Source organism: Misgurnus anguillicaudatus, chromosome 1, assembly GCF_027580225.2.
Source record: "Misgurnus anguillicaudatus chromosome 1, ASM2758022v2, whole genome shotgun sequence".
NCBI lineage: Eukaryota > Metazoa > Chordata > Actinopteri > Cypriniformes > Cobitidae > Misgurnus > Misgurnus anguillicaudatus.
Genome location: NC_073337.2, coordinates 19,711,733 through 19,735,184, shown reverse-complemented (window position 1 = coordinate 19,735,184; position 23,452 = coordinate 19,711,733). Strand labels below are relative to the sequence as shown.

The following is a 23,452-nucleotide window of genomic DNA, read 5'->3' as shown; positions in this document are numbered from 1 at the left end:
TATGGTGGCACAAAAACAAAACTTTTGTTTGGAGTCATAGGAATGAATGGGGCTATGCTAAATGCTAACACATTCAAGAAGCGCTGTACAAAGATTAAACGTGCATTGAAAAAATATAGGTATGTACTAATTCATTTAAGCTGAGGTAAGAACATAGTAAAATATTGAAAAATGGTGGTCTTTTCCTTTAAGTGAGACAGTGGGCATTATTTCACAATAAACATTTTTAAAAAAGGCAGTAGCTGTTAATACACTGTCAATTGAAATAAACAAGCTGTCAATGGGACAGCCTTTATAAGGGTCCCAATTTGTACTATTTAGGTGAAGATATGTATACATTTGGTAGGAATATTTACATTTTAATGTACTAATCTGAACCTCTGAAGTACTAATATGACATTTTTAGGTGCATCTGTGACACTGGAAATAGGTTGAGTGCATTGCGGGATGCGTTATTTTGTGCAGTGTGCTATGTTGTAAACTGCAAATGTTGTTATGGGATTAAAAACAAGGATCCGTACTTACTTTTAGAGCTTTGGAGCGATTGTCGAGAAGTTTCTCGATTTCTCGTGCAGCTTTTGCCACCAGTTGTTGAGCGTTGTTGTGTTTCACAGTGTAGTGGTGCCGCAATTTCTCGAAAACCTGAGGCAGATATACAGAAATTTGTTTTTAAATCCACTGTAGCTTTCTATTGGTTTGACCAAATCGCTGCAATGTGTCTCAATTAATAGTTGAAAGATAAAAAAGACCATAGCTTTGACAGGCACTACACTTTATGTAGTGCCTAATGCTGGGTTATTAAACCCATTGTTGAATCAATTAAAAACATTTCCTGGGTTAATTTAAGACAACGGCTGGCTTTGTCCCTTTTTGACCCAACACTGGGTTAAAAATAACCCAGCATTTCTTTTTAAGTCACATAAAAAGCTGATCCTGGAAAAAGCTTATGAACTTAAGACATGATTAAGTGCAATGAATAAAAATGGTAGGCATGTATTTAATTGCATTGAATATGGTTCCAAGTCTTAGATGCCAATCCGGCAACTATTAAATGGCTTGAGGGGCTACTGTAAAACTTAAATTCTGCTAAACACTTTTTTTCTTCTGATAGCTCTAAACAAGCCTGGGATTTAAAAGGATGCCTCATAAAGTCTCATATTCCAGATGCAAAACCTCACCAAGAGAACCCAAAAAGGTATTTTAAAAACTTTTGGTTTAAAAGATTCCCATTTAAACTGGATGATATGCATATCTGCAATTTGGGAATGCAGTAATGTTCATTTATGGCCTTAAATTAGAAAACAGTAACAAGCTACCGCAGATTTCACAGCCGTTATATAAAACACAATTTTTGGATAGGATTCATGATCCTTTACCATTATAAATACCCACTATGTTTAAAAGCTGTTGTCTCTGTTGGTATAATGTTTTTTTGAAACTACATCAGTTGGGTCATTTTACAAAAAAGGTGGAAATGCTTGTCCCTTGCTTTTGCAGACCCCTTAATCAGTTAATTTGACCCAATACTCCCATAATGATATATATTTAATAAATATAGACTGTCATTTAAATGATGAGAGGGTTTATTTATTTAATTTTCTTTTTTCTTTTTTTTAAACTTTTTTTTAAATGTCTGGTCCTGAAAATTGCCCTGTCCCTTTGATCATACATGGAAGATCGAACTGTGTACTTATTATTTAAAACCATGTTTTTTATAAAACAATCTAATTTACATTTACCTTTAACCCTGTATGAATTTACTACAACACTGAAATGGTAAAAATACACTATTAATATGAGTAATAACAAATAAATATTTGTCCACCAAATTTATGTCATTGGTGTTACCCTACCCAAAGCACTTTTATTTTGAAACAATGCATCAGCTCTTTGAAGTTTTTCATGGGTCAAGAGGTTAGTGAAAGAAGTGCAGTGGAGGAAGGCAAAAGGTTTGTGAAATATCTTACCTTATTTGTCTAAAATATCATGATATATCTAAGAATTTCTGAGATAAGATTTTTTGGATGTCATTAATGTTACTCCTTTATAGCTGGGAGTGTTAAGATCTTTACATAAAAATACATTATAGTGAATAAGTATGTGATTGTTACATCTCTGATGAAATGGCACATGGCTAATGGCAGCCATTTTGTTAAAATATTAGTTTTTTTTCTGTAAATTGTCATTGGTGTTACTTCTCTAATGAGTACTTCCTAAGCACTATTCCTTTAACTGACCAACATAAAAGCATAAAAACAAAACAAGATGGAAAATTTTTTAAGTTTTATCCTATTCATTATCTATTATTATATTCTAATTTTGTCATTGGTGTTACATTGTGTCATTGGTGTTTAACCAAGTTTTGGTGTTATGAATGTATTTTCTTGTACTTTTTTAGTAATATTTTGTTGTTGATATGGGATGTAAAACATTGTTGATATTTCAGTCTTTGCATCAAAGCCTTTTTGGTTGAATATTTTTGTTTTTGTTGGCTTTAAAGAAAAAAAGTCAAACTTAGAATCAAATAATTTCATAAAATACTGGGTAAAGATGAAGAATTTAATTAAACAAATATTAATAATCACTTATTATTTTTCTTGCTGTTATCATTCAGCTACTCAACCTTTAACTAAATACACAAGCTGTAATGAGAAAAAATATTAAGTATCAACATTAATGTTGTTTAAATCACAGGTAACACCAATGACAAATAAATGACTCATGTATTCTTTATTAAAATGTATTAAAAAGTTAAAAATAGATTAACCTCCCCGTTTTTGAGGATTCATAGATTTGTCAAGTTAATTAATGCTATTAAAGAAGTTTTGGGTATGTTGAAAGAATTTTATTTAAGCAGATTTCCATTACCAGAATTCCACCTTTTCTGTAGAATGACCCAGTTAATAGCAGGTGCTTTTCATCAAACATCTCGTATAGCTGCCGCATACTGCTAATTGCCAATCAAGTTAATGCAACTCACCTTTACAGTTGCATTTGTTGACGGTATATAAAATATTTAAGGTGTATAACATGTACTTAGCATGCTGAAAGGCAGGGTCATGTGATCTTACCTCTTTGAGTGTTTCTATGCCAGTCTCACCATCGATCAAATCCAATAGTTCCTTCTGCATCTGCAACGCCCATTTTCGGGTCCTGTAAACAAAAGGAAACAATCAGATCAGTTTTTTTTACAGTACACATGCTTTTACGAGATCTTTAAACTTACTGTTCAGGATCAGTTAAAGAGATATTTTTGCAAAAAAATGTACATTTGCAAAGACAAGACATTTCACTGACAAATTGTATTAAATTGTCATTAAAGTGAAATTACTGAACCTAAACATAAGAGCCTTATAAAAATGCTTATTTACAAAAAAAGCATGTCAGATGCACTTGTACATCATTACTGTATGTATTTTTCACCCCACCCAGAGTCTCAGATTAGCCAACTGCTGACCAACCATCTGCTATTTAAAATACCCAACATCACTCTAAAACTGATGAGCAGACAACATACCAGGCGCCCCCATCTAGGGGCACTACAGTCTTATATGAGATCATAACAGGAGGCGCAAACAGAGAGAAAGAGAGAGATGTGTTAAAGGTTGGCCATGGGTGTCGTGTAAGTGAATCTGTAAGGGGGTCTTTATCTTGTTGTCACCACTGCAATGAATCTCATACGTGTGACTCAAAGCCACAGTGGCAGAACTTGTACATAGCAAGCGAGATGGCCTGCGGTATAAAACCACAAAGCAAGGATAACAGACAGAACATGTCCTCTTGCAGGATGATGAGTGTGGAAGACCGCTTGTAGACTAGAGGGAACGTATTCATATTTTAAAAGTGTCATTTGAGAAGGTAAACCATGTGTGCAATGACAGTATATTTAGCCATGAGAGCCAACTGCTAGAGGCCTCAGCTTTAGTCAAGACTGGTATAAGCATATTTCTGTCTGTCTGTCTGTCTGTCTGTCAGTCTGTCTGTCTGTCTATTGTATCTATAGCATCTATCTATCTACAGTGTCTGTCTGTCGGTATCTATGTCTATCCACGATATTTATCTGTCTCTGTCTGTCTGCAATATCTGTCTATTGTATCTATAGCATACACTCACTTAAAGGATTATTAGGAACACCTGTTCAAGTTCTCATTAATGCAATTATCTAATCAACCAATCACATGGCAGTTGCTTCAATGAATTAAGGGGTGTGGTCATGGTCAAGACAATCTCCTGAACTTCAAACTGAATGTCAGAATGGAAAAGAAAGATGATTTAAGCAATTTTGACCGTGGCATGGTTGTTGGTGCCAGACGGGCTGGTCTGAGTATTTCACAATCTGCTCAGTTACTGGGATTTTCATGCACAACCATTTTAGGGTTTACAAAGAATGGTTTGAATAGGGAAAAACATCCAGTATGCGGCAGTCCTGTGGGCGAAAATGGCTTGTTGATGCTAGAGGTCAGAGGAGAATGGGCCGACTGATTCAAGCTGATAGAAGAGCAACTTTGACTGAAATAACCTCTTGTTACAACCGAGGTATGCAGCAAAGCATTTGTAAAGCCACAACACGCACAACCTTGAGGCGAATGGGCTAAAACAGCAGCAGACCCCACTGGGTACCACTCATCTCCACTACAAATAGGAAAAAGAGGCTACAATTTGCACGAGCTCACCAAAATTGGACAGTTGAAGACTGAAAAAATGTTGCCTGGTCTGATGGGTCTCTATTTCTGTTGAGACATTCAGATGGTAGAGTCAGAATTTGGCATAAACAGAATGAGAACATGGATCCATCATGCCTTGTTACCAATGTGCAGGCTGTTGGTGGTGGTGTAATGGTGTGGGGGATGTTTTCTTGGCACACTTTAGGCCCCTTAGTGCCAACTGGGCATCGTTTAAATGCCATGGCCTACCTGAGCATTGTTTCTGACCATGTCCATCCCTTTATGATCACTTAACGTATAAGCTTTATGCCAAACAACAACAAAGTTACTTCTAACACTCTTGAATTATCAACTTTCAGGAAGTTTTCTTTTTAATCTTACAATACCACTACATTATCTAAACAAGTTCATGTATAGAGCAACCACATTGTGACCATAACTATCACAGAGTCCAAAGCCCAAAACACACAAATGTACAGTAGAGCTCAGGCTTGGGGAAAAATGGAAGTGGTGACGGAAATCTGGAGCTGTAAATGGAAAATTGAGATAAGATCCCTCTGATCCATCCCCCATCCAAATCCTCTGGAGAGAGTGGAAGCCAAGGCAATCCAGTGCTTTGTAAATTATTTTGTAAATGTTAAACTTTGCTCAGCAGGAAACTATTTAGCTCAGTTGTGTGATGGTTGTTCACTGGTGTAGCACTCTGAGAAAACAGAGAGAGAAAATGTGACAAGGACGTCCATTTAGGCTGACTGTAAATACTTAAGGCCTGTAGTTTTATTGAGTTTCTGATCTGTTACACAACATTCTGCATCATATTAAACTTGCACTTTCTTAGATTTTTCCATCATTTCTGTTCTTTATATATATGTTTCTCTCTAAGGATCTGTGCTCAAAGTGGACCGCATTAAATCCTTTCCCACATTACATAACTGTGTATCAAACAATCTCTAATTGGCTGTTAGTTACAGACAAACTGCGTGTTGCTGGGATCTGACATCTATACGTTTGTAAAAATAGTTTTAATAGCAAAGTCCGAAAATAATATAAGTCACATGACCAGCTGCCTGGAGCCTGTGGAGCAACATGAGGGTTGTTAAAATCTATGCCAAATAGCCTCTTAATGGACATCAAGAGCATCTGAGGTCTTCACAATGAAAGGTCACAGGTCAGAGGTCAAAGCAACAGGTGCTGCTTGTTTACAGAACAGTACAAGCATCAAGATGACAAAAACACATTTAGTATGTCGGAAAACAACAAGATAATCAGAGGGCAACATACAGGGGGTACCAACAATACATAATGTAAACATCCTGTGAGATAAGTCATGACAAATAAATAAACAATACAGTTAAACAGAGTTGAATACACAAAAAAATGCTGGGTTCTTTTTAACCCAGCATTGGGTCAAAAAGGACGAGCCCAGACGTTGAGTTAAATTAACCCAGAAATTATTTATATTTGATCCAAATATGTATTAAAACAATTCAGCATAGGATAAATTATGTCCCAATGGGTTGGGTTTGCCCTTTATTGACAATTACTCAGCATTAGGTAGAGTATAGCCTTAAAATACATGAGTACATGAGTCAGTAGAGTCATGCATCTTGACCTACAGTATGGCTTTAGTGCTAAACACACATGGACAAAAACAAATCACAGCCCGGTAGTCATCACAGCCCTTTGTCTAAATTCACTTCAGTGAGTTCGGTTTTGCTTCCTCATTATGGCGAGCATTAAGACTTAACTGAGATGAACTACATGAAAATAATGAAATGTTGTTATAACAACAAAGATACACACACTTTACACACTTTAGTTGCAGATATATCAGTCTTTCTTTAAAACTGAATTGATTTGAAACAAAAACAGCTTGACTCTAGACTGGAGACTATCAAGTAGCTAATTAGATAAAATTGATGGAAACGGCCTGAAATTGTCCATGCCAAATTTATTTAGACAAAATATTTTTAACTATCTGTCTTGCCTGCCTGGTTGGCTCACACTAGGTTCAAAAATGAACTTTTTCCAAACTGGCAAGTGTTTGGTGATGATTTGAGAAAGTTCATCATCCACTTTTACAGAATCTGTTGCATTTTTAATAAAAAAGCCCCCAAAAATTATATCATTTAGATCTTTTTCTTGTATATGTATCTTCTATCAGATGTGATAAGAGCACAGAGGACCTGGATGAAATGTAATTATGTTTCTAGGGAACAGCTCGTAACAAACCTTCAGTAATCAACCTGACATAATACAGCAAAAGTATATCCACCATCCTTTGCAACATTTCTCTCACACTCACTTAATCTGTTTAGCACTTTCTCAGCTCTATTTCTGCCACTCATTCACTTTCTCTTGACCATAACATTTGCACAGTAAGTGAAAACATAAAGCAGACGACTATCATACTGTAGAAATTGATAAGATTAGGCAGAGAACAATTACATGTTCAAAAGCTACTCTAATACCAATGTTATCATTTATTGGTGTTATTCATTTTATCTAATACATTTTTGTATGATTCACATCATACGAATTTATACAAATTAGCCATATTTCCACTAATGGACATTTTAGAATTAGTGATGGAGTATTGAACCACTTGAGCTGTACAGTCACATATCTGTGACTGCAAAAAGTTGACACCAGAGCTGATGGTCACGCTCACACATTCAGATGCACAAACGCTGTTTAAAAAGACTCTCCGTGTGTCTCTCAATCACTAAATAGCTCCCTAAGTCATGAATCAGTTGGTGAAATGATCACCCCTATGCCCTATTCCCTTAGAATACATCAGAGCTCTTGATGTGTACACTTGAGATTGTGTCTCATAGCGTGGCCGATTAAAATACATTTGGCAAATAGAGCAATGAAAACAATCATTTTCTCTTTATCTGGAGCATCTGTTTACATGTATCCCCTTCCTGAAGTGCCCTCGAAAGGGCGCAAAAATGGGTTGAATGGGTGTGTGTTGGGTTAACCAGCTATAACAACCGAATTAAAGAACTAAGCGAAATGTTCAGTGGGGTGCTATGAGCCACCTGCAACCCAAATCGTGCTGGCCTGCTATATTCAACTTGGTACCATTGAAACACCTCTCATTGCTGCAGGTGGGAGGGGCCGGGGACCAGACAAAGTCACTGTGACATTGTGAACGCTCAAAATGTTGTCTTAATACAACCTGTTGTATTATAAAAAACTGTTAAAATTGAGCTGGCTTGCGTAGATGTGAGTTTTATGTAGTTCATAGGCCAGGGCGTAAATGCGAGTTATGGCAGCAATTACGGTTTTATTATGTGGCTTTGCCACCAAAACATTTAAGCTAATAGAAGATACTCTGGAGAATACCGAATAAAACCATAAAGTTATAAAAAAAAAACTAAACTAAACTTCTAAATAAAAAAAATCTGATTAAGTTTTTATTATGTGCTGATATTAAAAGTATTATGAATTTCTATGTCTGAAGCAAAAATCTAAATTTTGCTTTTTGTGCATCCTGCAATAGCACTAAAAGTGTGTGTGTATCCATCAAGAAGAATGTAGGATTTCTTTACACATTAGTAATCTCCTCTGGCATTCTCAGCTGTCTTGACGAATACATCTTTCCACCTTCTGTCTCTCCTTTTCTCTTTCTTTCACTGATGTCAGAACATCTGTCTGTCTTAGCAAATGCCTCATGAGCGGACATCAAAGTCACACGTGTGTGTAGTCTGGAGTATACATCGGAGTACATCAAGTTTAAAAAGGCTAAACAAAGACAATCCTGATCTAATCCTGAATCAGGATACAGTATATCCCTAAACAGTAGCCATAGCAACACCAACAGACTGACATATTCTTACTCTCTATTCACCTTATTCCGCCACGCCCCTTTTTAATTCTCCGCTCTTCCGCATTTTGTCAACCGACTTCCGCTGCTAATATGGCACAGTGCATTCTGTGGTTAGTTTGGTGGTTAGAAGATTGTTTGTAGTTCACTATAACTTTAGTGAAATTACAAATATCGCTACTGCTGTAAATGTTTTAAATTAGGAGCACAGTTAAAACTTCATACGACGCTCGGATAGTTTTATATTGTCCTATCAATCGTCTCGTAATTAGACGATATGATGCGGCCGCGGCAAGTAACCTATGAGACATATTACCTCGTCCTGTCATGAGTTGATGGAGCAGCATTGGAAATTATTAAAGTACTGATGCCTACCAATATTTACACAGTGATTTCGTCTTTTTTTAAGCAAATGTGCACCTTAGCCAGTCCAACTATTCCGTTTGTATGTGGTAATGTACCATGATAGAATTTATTTGCAAACTTGCCAACACTTATTCCTTCAAATCAGGAGACTTAAATCCTTTTAAGTGGAATCTACAAAGCTCACATATGGTTTAAGAAATTCCTTACAGATAATATCTGATCACATTGTAAAGGTTTAAATAGCTGCATGGCAGGTTACATCTGATCACATATTAAAGGTTTAATATAACTGCACAACATCTGATCACATTGTAAAGGTTTAATATAACTGCACAACATCTGATCATTGTAAAGGTTTAATATAACTGCACAACATCTGATCATTGTAAAGGTTTAATATAACTGCACAACATCTGATCATTGTAAAGGTTTAATATAAATGCACAACAGATCACATTGTAAATGTTTAATATCACTGCATGACATCTGATCACATATGAAGGTTTAATGTAACTTTACAACAGGTAAAATCAGGTTTATAAAAATAACTATGGACTAAGAAACAGCACACTTTTCAGCAAGACCACACTGGAATAAATGAAGACACAACTTTATCAGAGTCATCAGGAGCTGATCCCAAGCGTATATCTGGAAGCTGTTGGTGTACGTACTGGTAAAGTGCTTGGCGACTGTGTAATGGATGCAATATCAACCCTGTGTAAAGCTGAAAAAGATGGTTGTTTCTCAGCAGTGTTATGTACATTTGTACCAGCTCAACACATTGGAGCAGTTTCTCGGACAGGGTTTACAGGACTAGACCTTAATTATATTGGGACATTTTAGTTTTTACAAATAAACCCTACAAAAAAACAAAACTGGTGTGCATCTTGTGACAAAACAATGGCACTCATATATGTTGAGGTATGTCAGTACAAGGTGTTTTTAAATTATTGTAGCTCAAATATGCATTTTAGCCTGGGACCAGGATAATGTCCGGGAAACCGCACCATTGTTTTCTCATATCAGATGTAGGTTGCTTCAGGTTGAGTTGTGATTTTAAAGTGTAGTTGTGGTCAGAGACGGATGGATCCTCCCATTGTGTTTCTGCATCACAGGAACATGTTGATTGTATCATCCTCACAGTTGTCCACTGCATCACTACACATCAATGCATCTGTGAAAATAATATAACCATAAACATTTTTATGTTAGTATTTAAGATAAACTTGCATCATGAGAATTAATATATAAATGGCACCCATACTTAAACAACAGTGTGTGAGAGAGAGAGATGCATTAAAAAGAGACAGTAACATTATACACAAAACCTCTAACTTCAGTGTTAAATAATACGTTGTTTAATAGGTCATTATCAATATCTGAATGAGAAATGAACTGACATTCTAGCATCTGAACTCTCAGTAACTTGTAGGAATCACGTGGGCTACTGTAAGAATGTAATGTACTATAATAACTCGTTGTACTATCGTAAATATAAAAATATAGGCGGACAATTAAAACCATTCAAAATAGTTGCATTTTATAAACTAACGTTACTGATCTTAAGTGTATTTGTAGAACGGACTTCACAAATCTAACGTTAGGCGAACGAGCACATTTAGCGAAGATAGCTTACCTGAAACTGAACTCCTTTTCAACACCCGACGTGGTTTAAAGTTACCGGAACATCGTAGTCGAACCATTACTTGGGATAAGGGTGTTCCTCAGTCGGCTTCCCGTCCGTTAAAATTGGTAAGAAACAAACATAAAGGCACTTAAGTGAGCTTTTTACACGTCGCCTTCAGCCACTGCCTCAGCTGCTCATCTATGCGGCCTGAAGCACGTTGACAAAATGAGCGCAATGGCGCCGCCCTTGTTGTCGTGAAAAATAAGGTGAATAGAGTAACTCGCTATATCAAGCCGACAGCATGTAGCATCCATTCTAAAAATCTGTGTCACACACATGTACAAGTCTTTCTGGATTTCCCCTATGATCATATCACTGCATATTCACCTTTCATCCCAAATCTAATCAGCCAATCACGTGGCAGCAACCTAATGCAGTTAGGAATAAAGCCATGGTCAAGAAGATCAAGTTCAAAGCATCAGAATGGGGAAGAAAGGTGATTTAGGCAGCTTTGAACAAATAAACTGGTTAGAAAAAAATATTGCTTTGCCTTAGAAGACATTTTATAACAGTATGGATTAGTTTTTGATGGCTGGATGCAATATTTAGAGCTTTAAAAATTGGGCACTATCCAATGCCATTATATATATAAAGAGTTTCAAAAAGATTAAAAAAAGAGATTAAAAAGCCGCTAAATGCCACCTCTGTCAAAAAATGCGATAATGATATTTACTCGAATGCTCTCAACACATACTTTCACGTCAAATCTGCTTATTCCTACCAGAAATATAGTTTTTTATTCTAATAAAAAATGCTAATTAACAAGAAATCATGCTAGACACACTTAGCAGGTTTTTGCATCCGAGTTCTTCATACACATATAAAACTGACTTGTGAGTATACTGTATATACTGTCTGACAACCACAGGATATACAGTAAGAGAATACACAGTAATATGTCTAATGCAATTCTAATAAGCTCCAGCGCATCAATATTTGTCTCCTTCTTAAAGCCGCAAGCTCTCACAAAAGGCCAGAGGAGAGCATTGATCTGCTTTTTTGAGTATAATGGATTCACTCATCAGCACACATGTGTGAGAATTCTGGTATATGGGCCCACACAGCAAGTCTCCATTAGCGCTCTTGTGGCAGACTAACTGTAAATGCACATAATATTAACTTGTTTGGCTTTTCCACCCGTGAAGCTCTGCACTGTACAGGCATAATAATATTAGTGGCAGAAAGCAGATGTGTTTCCTGTGGAGAAAAGGCATGAGCATACAACCAGCCAATCCAGATGCAAGTAATTTAGATTCCAGTTAGCTTTAAACCAAAGCCGTACCCACATCTTGAACATGGGGAGGGGGCAAAACTTTGTATGTATGTTTTAAAATATCAATCTGATTATTATTAATGTCTTTTTGGTTACAGCCCTGCTTTATAGGAAAAATGGAAAAGAATGTAATGGTTATAGAAACTTCCTTAAAAGCAGGATAGGCAGGAAGTATCTAAAAAACTTTTTTACAAATTTGTTTAAACTGTCTTTATATACCAATACATGAGTGTCTGTAGACCTCTCACGACTGTTTTAAACACAGCTCATTATTTCCATTCACTCTCCCTTCCCTTCTGGGTTTCTTTTTAAAGCCACGCCCCCAAAAACACATGAACACGCTGACCGGCTCTGCTGGGAGAAGCATTTACCTCAGACGAGCGGAGAGGAAGGAGCCCGGTGCATGTAGTAACATCATGTCACAATCACATGCAATAATACACCTAACTTTATCACTATGAATATAAACAAATACGATGGCTTTTAGTACTCACTATTAAGCTAGCATATCGATACTGGTAAAGTTTAAAATATATTTTGTTTGATTCAGTAAAAAACGAGCTAGTTATATTTATAAGACAAAGCTAAAAACAGATTGCATTGATACAAGTTTTTTTTATTACCATCAGTTACACTGTGATAAAGGTGAATTTCGTGAAAGATTCATAACATATACGGTGTCGTTTTGCATGTAAGAGTTTCCGTGATGAAAGCATTGTTGACTCTGATGAAGACTTCACTCCAGAGACAATACCGCTACCGCATCGTCGACTCGAGGACAACCCGCACGATATTTACTCTCGTTTGATTTCTTCGTTTATTCCTTTTTTTTGCCTCGTTTGCCTTCGCTGACTGGATATGCAGGTACTGTGAGTTCTGAATGCTCTTTTACTCTTTTACTTTTGCTCTTCCTAGAGTGTCTCGTGCGCATGTGTGGGCAGATCCCGTAGCAACAGGGGTGGTGCCATGGTTGCGAGAGAGAGTGATAGTCGCGCAAGCCAATCATTTGTTTCGTCCCGAATGGAAATAATTACAGACACTCGAGTTTTACACTCTCTTTTTCAGAGTACTTAAATTTTAATTATGTATTGGTATATAAAGGCAGTTTAAACAAATTTGTAAAAAAGTTTTTTTTAGATAATTCCTGCCTATCCTGCCTTTAACACATTGTATATAAACTACTGTAAAAGCTGTAATCCACAGCTTCAGTTTTCTGTATTAGTTTCATATTTGTGTATATAAATGATTGTATTTAACCAAATTTAGGGAAATCTTGTAACTTAATGTGTGGGCATGGAACAGGAAAAGGACACTTTTGGTTTAGGGTTGTGGGTAGGCTCAGGGGATAGAAAATATATAACAACATAAAACAACCAAAGTCTCCACTATGTTACACAACAAACAAACAAAAATTGTGTGTGACAGAGGTATAGAACCAGCACACACACAAGAAAATTCACTGAAGAAACACAAGAACGCATTCTGATCTGGACCATTGCCGTTCACCTTAAATATGACTGAGCTTAAACTCTGCCTGACTATTTGAGTGACAGAAATAGCTCCCATCTGTTTTAAAGGGCTCAGGCAAATATACCTATAAAAAAGGCTCCTTAATTGAAATACCCTGTAAAAACCCAACTTCAAGACCTATTACAAAGTTAAACCTCTGCAAAAGTGGCTGAGACCTGGCTGATATCCAGAGGGTGAATAACCATTATTCTACATTATGTGATGGGAAAAATAAGCCTAGTAACGGGAAAGGCCTGTAGTGAATTCCATAAGCGTTCAATTTAATTATCCTTGTACTCAAAGTGAACATGGAGGACACAGACTGTCAAATCTACACCAATTGATCCAGAAGCATTATCCCAGGGATGAGGCCTGGAAACATGAGACAGGCTACAGGTCCAAAAACATGACAGGCTTGAATGTTGGCTGTAAAACGCACTCAATGGCTCTGTCTTAAATGGCACCCATACATAGATTTTGCGTCGTCTACACCTTCCCACGTCATGCTGGGTAGTAGTAGTGATTCACCAATCGTGATGTTTCTTACAAGCAAATATGCAGATTCTGATACCAAGAAAGAATAAAAGAGTGCATGATGCTTATTTGCTTAACTGGCTTTAAAAATATATCAGTAGCTATTTAAAATTAGAGGCGACAACTGTATATTTAGCACACGGATCAAGATGCAATATACATGTGGTACCAGCAGCTGTTTCTGTTTTAAATTAGATTGTATAATTTACATACATAAAGCAAAATCAGAATATTTTGACGTCAGCTTTGTGAAATTAGACCAAATAAACAAAACCGCACAAAACAAAACCACCAGACGACCTAAATAAAAGCGCAGATTCACTCTCTGACAGTAGATGGCGCTTACACGGCAGAAATACAGCGGTTAACAGGGTTACCCAGTAAAAAAACAGCTGTGTGCTGTTATAAACAAAACTTTATTAGGTATTATACTGAGATGGATGAAAACAAAATGTCAGAAAAAAGACAGTTCCCTTCAGAGATGGATTCATTTAAAACACTAAGAAAAAAATGTCGCTGACCACAAGAAAAAAAAGTGATTCCAATTTATGCTGGTCGAACGGTGCATCTCTAGGTAATAGTTTGCTATGGTGCTTGAAACATTGAGAACGCTTATCAAAAGGAAGAATCAAGGGTACAAAGCGGCCCTCTGAAACATGAAATGTGATGTAATATGGTGGACATCACAGACAATCGCTGGCAAGCCAAGCCTATTACACCGCAAGACTACATCAAGTGCCCCATTAGGGATAAAACTACAAACTCCAATCAGTTACAGTAAAAAGAGTGAAAAGTCTGCATTTGGAGACAAAAAGCAGAAAAATGAAAAAAAAAATTATGACAGGTGCCAAACGTCACACGGGACGACAATTCATTACAGCTAAATAACAGCAAATGAGCACAGATGCGCTACCTGCGCTGTGCTGCTCACAAGAACCTTTTAGCGGCGCAACGGATGACGCCACTCTCATCTGAGGACATTAATCATTTGCCTCACAGTACAGCAAGAGCCAGAAGACAGAAAGAAGAGGTGGGGGTGGAAAAAGAGCGAGAACATCTGAAGCAGACAGGCCGTGGCATTAGGAGGTTAGGGCTCGGGCACAAAGATGCAGTCACTCAGATCAGTGCCAGAGAAGGAGAGGGACTCAGATAAGCATGAAAGATAAGCAGAGAAGGGATAAGAAGGACAGAGGACAGGAATAAAGACAAATGCATGAATGTTTAATGAAAAGGCATTTGTAAAACGGCAATTCAATTAAAACAGAACAGATGCATAAAGTCAACATGAAACACAAACCCATTTTACTTCTGTAACATGACATATTTCTAAATAAAACAAGATGTTAAACTAGGAAAAGTATGTAAAAGCGCCTTTTTTGATCAGGATGAATGTACAGTGTGGTGAAAATAAGGGTGATCATGAAGAATGCACACAAATTAAACTAAAATCATGGATTTAGATCCTTACAGAAAAGTTACATGTTTTTGGATCATTTCTGTGTGAATTGGGCCAATGTGGTGACATGTTGTCCACATGTGATCACATGTAAAGAAATTGTCACCACATTATGCACATGTGATCAAATGGGTTACACATGGGATTCACACAAAAATGTTACAAAAACATACATTTCACATGTGATCACCTGTGTAAAACATGTGAAATTTGTGTGTTTTTCTGTAAGGGGAAAGTGAAAAGGGTCCATTTTGTTTCATTTTAACTTGGCACGTTTTCTTAATTGTAACAAATGCACGTGTGCTAACAGACACAGACTGTCATTTATGTCTCATGTCTGTGAATCTGATTGGTTGCTTTTGACAGGTGATTGTTTGTATGCCTTCAGCTGTGAAGATGTGATGAAGAATACACAAGACAACACTTTGTAGGGCCACTGATCAATTTTAGTGCCAGCAAACTTATACGACTGCTGCAGTCCTATTATATAATAAGATGTATTAATAAAGGATGCTTCTTTGACGTGTGTCACGTGGTGTTTGAAATCATATACAGACAGGTGCCACGCTCAACTTAAAATAGCTCAAGCGGGTCACAGGTGGTGTGTCCTGTCACATTTGTCAGACACTAAAAGCGTTATAAAAACACGTTGCAATAAAAGCCGAGCTTAAAGAAATATATGTTTGTTTAGTTTTTGTAGGACGGTTTAGCACACAAAGACGCGACGCGTGACCACTGACTGAATGAATTAGAAACTCGCGCTTTCACTATTAAGAAGAAAAAAGGGCAAACCCATTCAACATGGACATTTGTAGCTGAATATAGACCTATATTAAGTTTTTCTGACTCTTCTGGTTTTAGTACAACTTTAGCCTACTGTTTTATTGGCGTTGCGTTAGGTCATTCAACGCGATAAACGGATCACAATTTAACAGGACTAAACACCACACTGGACATTCATCTATTGACAGACGCTTTAATTCATTTAGACCTACAGTGCATTCACGATAAAAGTCTACATGTTTGATCATGAGGTATCCTGGGATCGAACCGCTATGCGTTGCAAACAGCTACAAGATAAACACTTTCTAACCTGTCTGATAAATGTGTGCTTAACGCAACACAAAACCTCGATTTTATAGGAACATATAACCTACTAATAAAAATAGTTAAATGCACTGCAAGTCACTTTGGATAAAAGCGTCTGCCAAATGTAAAACACTAACAGCCCACTGAAAATGAAGTCAAACTGTTGCAACAGCTTCAGCAAACATAAGTTCTGCGCTTTCTACTTACAGGTTAGACTCGGGAAACTGTATAGTGTTTCCACAGCCGAATAAAGTCGCAAGTAAAAGAAAAGCGGCGGAGAGTCTGAGCGCGTCCATTATTCTGCGTGACATCCAACACGCGAGTTCCCACTAAAATCCGCTATAACCCATCAGCGATACTTCCACAATATTTCCACTTTTAGTTTTAGTTAGCTAAATTTGGTCAAATGTATCTCCAGAGAAGTGCACTAAATGGGAATCCTGAGTGGGGCGTTTCCGCTTGACTCTGGTTTGTTATAGAGTCTGTTTCAGACTGCTGTGAGCTCCGTGGCAGATCAGTTACACGCGCCTCCACCCAACCCATCTGCGCGCGATCATCATCATGCGTGAAGCACCATACAAGGAGCTCTAGCTGCCCGCTTCGGCTGTACAGCGACACTCGGTGCACGGCATCAGTTCATATTTTGGGATTAATAAAAGTTATAAAGTGTTATCAGTGAGATGGATAACTATCACATGGTTTAAGTTTATATAACCAAACACATCATTGTGCCAACAGCCTATTTACACTGGAAAAAATTATTCATTCAATTGACTCAATTTTTTAAGGTAAGTGGTTGGAATCAATTTATTTAAGCTACATTTAAACATTAAATCTACATTATTTTTTTTTAATGTAGCTTAAATAAATTGATTGCAACCACTTATCTTAAAAACAATGAGTAAATTGAAGGAATTGGTTTTTTCAGTGTACTTTCTGTACTTTCTGAATACAATGGCTAAAATGCAAGACTTGGACTAAATAATAATGAAAAAGCACAGAATATATGGGAGCTCCTCCAATTCATTCGGTGAGACAAGAGTCACTTGATAAATGACAAATAAATCATTTTTGCAGATTCTAGGCAAGAGATGACTACTTTGAAGATGCTAAAATAAAAAATAATGAATTTGCAACTATAGACTTAATCAACAATGGATAAAATGTTTTAGACTTAATTTTAGAAAATAAAAATCGTCAAAAGTTGTTTAATAAATTTTTGCAATTTCAACTTTGATTAAATAAGTCATAGCAACTCATCACAAGATGTATGAAATGACTTAGTTGATTAAACTTAAAAATGTCAGTTGCATAAACATTTTTTTAACAGTGTACATAAAAGATATTGTAGGAGTTACAACTCACAACATACCACAAAAAAATAACAAAGTATCCTCTACAAATTATTAACTATCACAACTTAAAGTTTAACTTTAAGAAGCACAAGACAGACCAAAAAAAAGAAAACCTTGGATCTGTACAGAAGTGCTTTAAAATGTTTAAAGAGATATTGATATGATATCTCAGGCAGACGTCTCGCAGCATTCGGTCCCGTACAAGCAGACTGAGAGACAGTTTATTTCCTCAGTCCATCAGACTTCTGAACAGCCTGGCACAGATAAATCCCCACAAATAATAACACAAAACAACTGGAATACACTGCAATGCACACCGCACCCTTATACAATAATCTAATGTTACTTTCATTCATTTGCATTACAACATGCATACAATACATGTATACACAGACATTAACATAGTTCCTTCTTATATTTATTTGTTTGTATATTGTATACTGTTGTGTATATTGTGAATAGTATGTCCAATGTTACTCTATATAATGTATACTCATAATGTGCATATATTACCTTTTCAAGCATATTTATCTGTACCTGCACTGTTCAGTTTCACTCAGCTGCTGCTGCAATAAAACTGATTTGATACCAATATAAACAATTGTAATACATTTTGCAGGTTAGCTCTTTAAGGTTATGACTTGTTATGAATGAAAGGATATGCAGTGTTTGCTGTCTGGATGCAGCAGAGGGGAGGTGAGCTCATTTACAGATCAAATAAGCAGCGAAGTCTGATCTAAGCAAATCTGAAGATTTACACTAGGGTATATTTGAGTAATGTGTGCACCCAGTATATGTGAAGTGCCAAAAGCAGAGGATCACAATAAAGAGCAAGCACAAAATATTCAAGAAGACTGAATGACAAACATGACACTCATATGACTTGATCTAAAACAAAGCAAGTGCTTGTGTTTCCTTTGTGAGACACATGGGTCACGCCAGTACATGAAGACAGAAACTCATTCTGATAAAAGCTTTCACACGGATATGAGCAGCACCCTCATAACCTAATTTATTACAGAGCTTTAGTTAGATTAGGTGGTATTAGCAAGAAGCAACATCCAATACAAGCACAACGAAATGTCTCGTTCAAAGTGACATTGAGAAAGCATCTGGATGATTGTTCGAATTTGCAATAATTCTGTGAATTGGAAATTTTGTGTGAATTTGTACAAACAACCTGATTCGTAAAACGACGGCATGCCTAAACCCAACAGTCAGTGGGGTGCAAGACTGTACAAAATTGTACAAATGGTGATACGAATAAGCCACCAGTTTGTCAAATAATAAAATACAGATTTTCCCTGAAATGGCAGCAGGTCTGACATTTACATTACATTTATTTATGCACTTGGCAGATGCTTTTACCCAAAGCGACTTACAGTGCATTCAAGCTATACATTTTTTTATCTGTACTGTATATGTCCAATTGAACGCTTCTAACACATGCAATGCCCTACTGTACCAACTAAGCTACAAAAACACAAAAATGAGACTTGTGCTATCTCTTTAGCCACAGTCAGCCAGACTCTGAACAGCTGAAAAGGACACAATCTTACAAAGACATGAGATGAATAGAGGAAGCAAATATGGAAGAAATCAGCAAAAACGAAAAAGCAGAGAAAGAAAAAAGGAGTATGAAAAAGGAAAAAAACACAAACATGCCCTCTTGGCAAAGTCTACTCAACTTTAACTGAATGACCTCATCCAACATGGCAGACTATAAACAGAAAAAAATGACAACTAACTACTTACTGACAACAGTGGATCCCTGTGCTGGGATTACATTAGTGATGCCAGTGGGTTTTTTATGCCAATTGGGAATGGTACAATTGTGGTGGAGGAAAATATCATGGTGGGGTAAAATATGGGAGATTATGGATTTACGATTTTTCTCTGGTTCTCCATAATGCTTCCTATTCCCTTCATGTAGGATATTAATTAGATGGATAAAATTGCTAATTTATACTTTTCACATTATTCTGCTGCACTCCTTGCAACCCTATATCCAAAATCTGTCTGTTGATTCACTTTTACGATGCCAGCCTGTGTTTTACTAACACCACCTTGGGGGATTGCAGTACAGTTTGGCTTATTGTTCAGATGATTGTTGAAATACTATGAAAGTTATAAATTATGAATGCAGACATGAAAAGAACAAACAGATGTGTGTGCTGATAAAACAACGTGGTCAAGATAAAACTGAATAACTGGATGACTAATATATGCTTTGACATGTTATTTACTAGAAAATGAGTGTATAACTTTATTAACTATGAAATAACCTGTATTGTGATAATGGTGATCATAATAAGAACAGCATATTTCAGTGGCGTCTGGTGACTGCTCTTCTAAAGGGCGCAAATTCAAAATATGTGTTTGTTGCGTCATGTGAACCATGTGCATCATGTGTTTTGTCAAAATAAGTGCCTGCTGCGCACGCGTCGAAACCGTTTAGGATATAAGAGACGCTCATATTTACAAAATACACGCAAGACACTCACTTAACACTAAACTCTGATTACGCATGAGATTATGTGAGTATCTGGCAAACGTGAGGGTCTCTTTTATCATAAACCCTTTAGACGCGTCTGCAGCAGGCACTTATTTTGACAAGACACGTGATGCATGGTTCACTTGATGCGCAGAACACATATTTTGAAATTACGAAACACACACATGACGGGCTACATACATGTTGTGATGAACTTTGTATCGTGCGCCCTCGAAAAAAGAAGTCACCGGCCGCCACTGGTATATTTTTACCTGGTGTGTTGCTTAAATTTTTAACAAAGTAATTTGGCCAGATCTGCCCTGTGCTCTGTATCTGTCCCAATAACTAATGACTGTGTGAATATTTAATATCAGCCTAATAAATGTTCATCATCAGCTCCTTAGGTAGGGGTAGGAAATAATTTCCAAGGAGAAATATTCATAATATTGGATAAAATGTTTTGAGGGGTCTTGAACATTTATTTGAGACACCATGGGACCGTTTCCCAAACAGCCCAGACTACAATGCATGTTTCAGCTGCCTTAATTTATAAAACATCTTGTACTGACATATATTTACATATCAATGCCATTGCTTTGTCTCAAGATGCACATCAATTGTTTTTTGTAATGTTTGCTTGTAAAAACAACTTAAATATCATAATCTCACAAAGTTCCGTGGGATAGTCACGGAATTTTTTGCTCATTTTTCCATGGCATTCTCACGGATCTCCACATATTTTGTTCCAACATAATCTCACAAAGTTCCGTGGGATAGTCACGGAATTTTTTGCTCATTTCTCCGTGGCATTCTCACGGATCTCCGCATATTTCTGTGGCCCTGCCACGGACTTTCTTTTCCGTGGCATTCTCACAGATTGGTTAGTCAACTGCTTTTTCCTATTTTCAAATCATTGTTGCTTCGGTTTAGGGTTAGATTTGTTGTTTGCGTTAGTATGTCACTTTAAGTATTGGTTTATACTATTTTTTCTGATGTATTCTTGTATATTTTCTAAACTTTAATCAATTGTCGCCTGGCGTTGGGGTTAGAGTTGGGTTTGGGTAGGGATGTCATTTTATGTAAATCTAACCCTAAACCGAAGAGACAATGGTAAGAAAATAGGACAAAACAGTTGAGTAACCAATCCGTGAGAATGCCACGGAAAAGAAAGTCAGTGGCAGGGCCACGGAAATATGCAGAGATCCGTGAGAATGCCACGGAAAAATAACTATGTGACTATGCCACGGAAATTCAAGGCCTAGTTCTGGATTAATCTAAATCCTGTCTGGAAAACCACCCTTGCGTAACAACCAGGTAGTATTCCCTCCCGAATCTAGATCTGCTTATAGTAAACTCAACTTATCAACTGATAGTAAACTAATGATGTTTCAAATACAAAATACTGACATGCAAACAGTCTACATTTACAACAATTACATATAACTCAAATAACAAAAGTAATTGGCTATATGAATAATAATTAATAAAACATAAAACACTTTTTAAGCATGTATACCTTTCAGTATGTTAATGATGCTGTCAATTTATAAAACAATTAGCCACTCGCATCTGCATGCTATCAGAAAAAAGGTGCAGATTTTCATGATATGGTGCAAATGGGTATTTTTAAAGGGTACCGCCCCGGGAACAACTAGGGGCCTTTTTTCCTGACCGTGTATGTGATCCAATATACCAGGACACCAGAGACACAAAACCAGGCAGCTCTAACAGACCAAGCACAAAGATAATCAAATCTTACTGTCTAATGTCCTGATTCTCTTCTGCTTATGCTTATCCAGGGATAATGTGCAAAACATGTGAATGTCCAAGAGAAACTGTACTGATGTTGAGGACAAAGGACAGGTACGTGACAATTATTATTTTGTAAATATGCAACACCTTCTTAAAGATACAGCACCTTCAAATCACAGCTGAACTATACTGTAAGCAGTGCATGGTGGGTAAACATGTCAGATTAAAAAGTCAATGGCATGGGGACATTTGCGACCGCACAATTGTTTGTTCTTTTGGCACGAGACAACAGCAACATCAGAATGACCAGAATGAATATGTTCTGTCATATTTCAACCCTAATAAACCTTAAAGCATCATCGCTCATGTCAATGAGTGAGAAACAAACATGTTTTGATTAGCAGACCTGTCTGACCTTGCCAAACTACCCCTGACATTGACGTTATGCAATTATAAAAAGCACAACTCTAGTTCATCTGTACGCTCAGGTTTTTTCATTCAATAAGAGCCAGATGGGGAAGCTGTTTATCCAGACAGCTGAGGTGTAATTGTGTTACTGTATCTAATGACTCACTCCATACGGCCCGTCATGTGTCAATGAAGAGGAAATAACAGATTGGCAGGCAAGGTGGGTGCACGACTGCAGGTTTACAAGTCATTGAGGTTGTGAATGAATAGAGGATCAATGAAAGGCAACCATCCGGTATTAACCTCCTAGTAAGTGTAAAATCAGTAAAAAAAACTAGCCTGACTAACACCAGACCAGTCTCAGCGTGAATAAATTTGCACGCAAGGCAGCATGGGGAAACCCAGGTTAGAAAAAACGCTTCAAATAGCAGCGTTATTGCAATGCTTAGGAAACCACAATGACCATACTATGCTGGGCCATGTGCCACAAAATAAAATAAGATACATGTCCAAAAAGTAATAATGAAAGTCCACATAAAGTGATATTAAATATGTGTTCTTAGTGTCACACCACAAATGTGTTATCAACCACCCAGCCAAATTTGAAATTTGAAAAAAAGTAAATAAAAAGTTATCAAAATCTGAGGAAAAAGCAGCATTCTCTGCTCTCAAATGCCCACTCATGGGAAAGCTGCCGCCTCTCCCAACTGTCAACCTGAATGGATGCTAGCAATCGTGTTACGGACGGGGCCATGCTCGGTGTCTCCAGTGCGTCATCGAGCCACCGTTTTAGCTCCGCCCAAAAAAATCCTGAACACTGAAAAAACGGTGTAACTCCACAATTAAAGATGCAATTTGTATTATCTGCGCCACTAGATGGCGCCAGATCAAATCAATAACAATGACGTATTAATGTTGCTCTGAAGCAGCGTGGACTGATGGGATTTGTTGTCTTTAACTCAAACGCTGATGGCCATCAATCAGACGGGAACGAGAAATCATGTTACACATGAGGTAAAGTAATCAAGTTTTA

At 37.1% G+C, this 23,452-nt stretch overlaps 1 protein-coding gene across 2 annotated transcripts in view; it reads right to left on the bottom strand.

Annotated features, from left to right (window-relative positions):
• The window catches only part of cacna2d1a (calcium channel, voltage-dependent, alpha 2/delta subunit 1a), an 83,655-nt gene extending 66,706 nt beyond the window's left edge, over nucleotides 1-16,949 (bottom strand). For both annotated transcript variants that reach the window (XM_073867788.1, XM_073867797.1), the window contains exons 1-3: nucleotides 16,618-16,949; nucleotides 3,072-3,153; nucleotides 526-642 (exon numbers count right to left, since the gene is read on the bottom strand). In XM_073867788.1, the coding sequence (XP_073723889.1) occupies nucleotides 526-642; nucleotides 3,072-3,153; nucleotides 16,618-16,721 (303 nt within the window). In that variant the 5' untranslated portion in view covers nucleotides 16,722-16,949. The remainder of the gene's footprint in view (nucleotides 1-525; nucleotides 643-3,071; nucleotides 3,154-16,617) is intronic.
• Nucleotides 16,950-23,452: the final 6,503 nt, after the last annotated feature.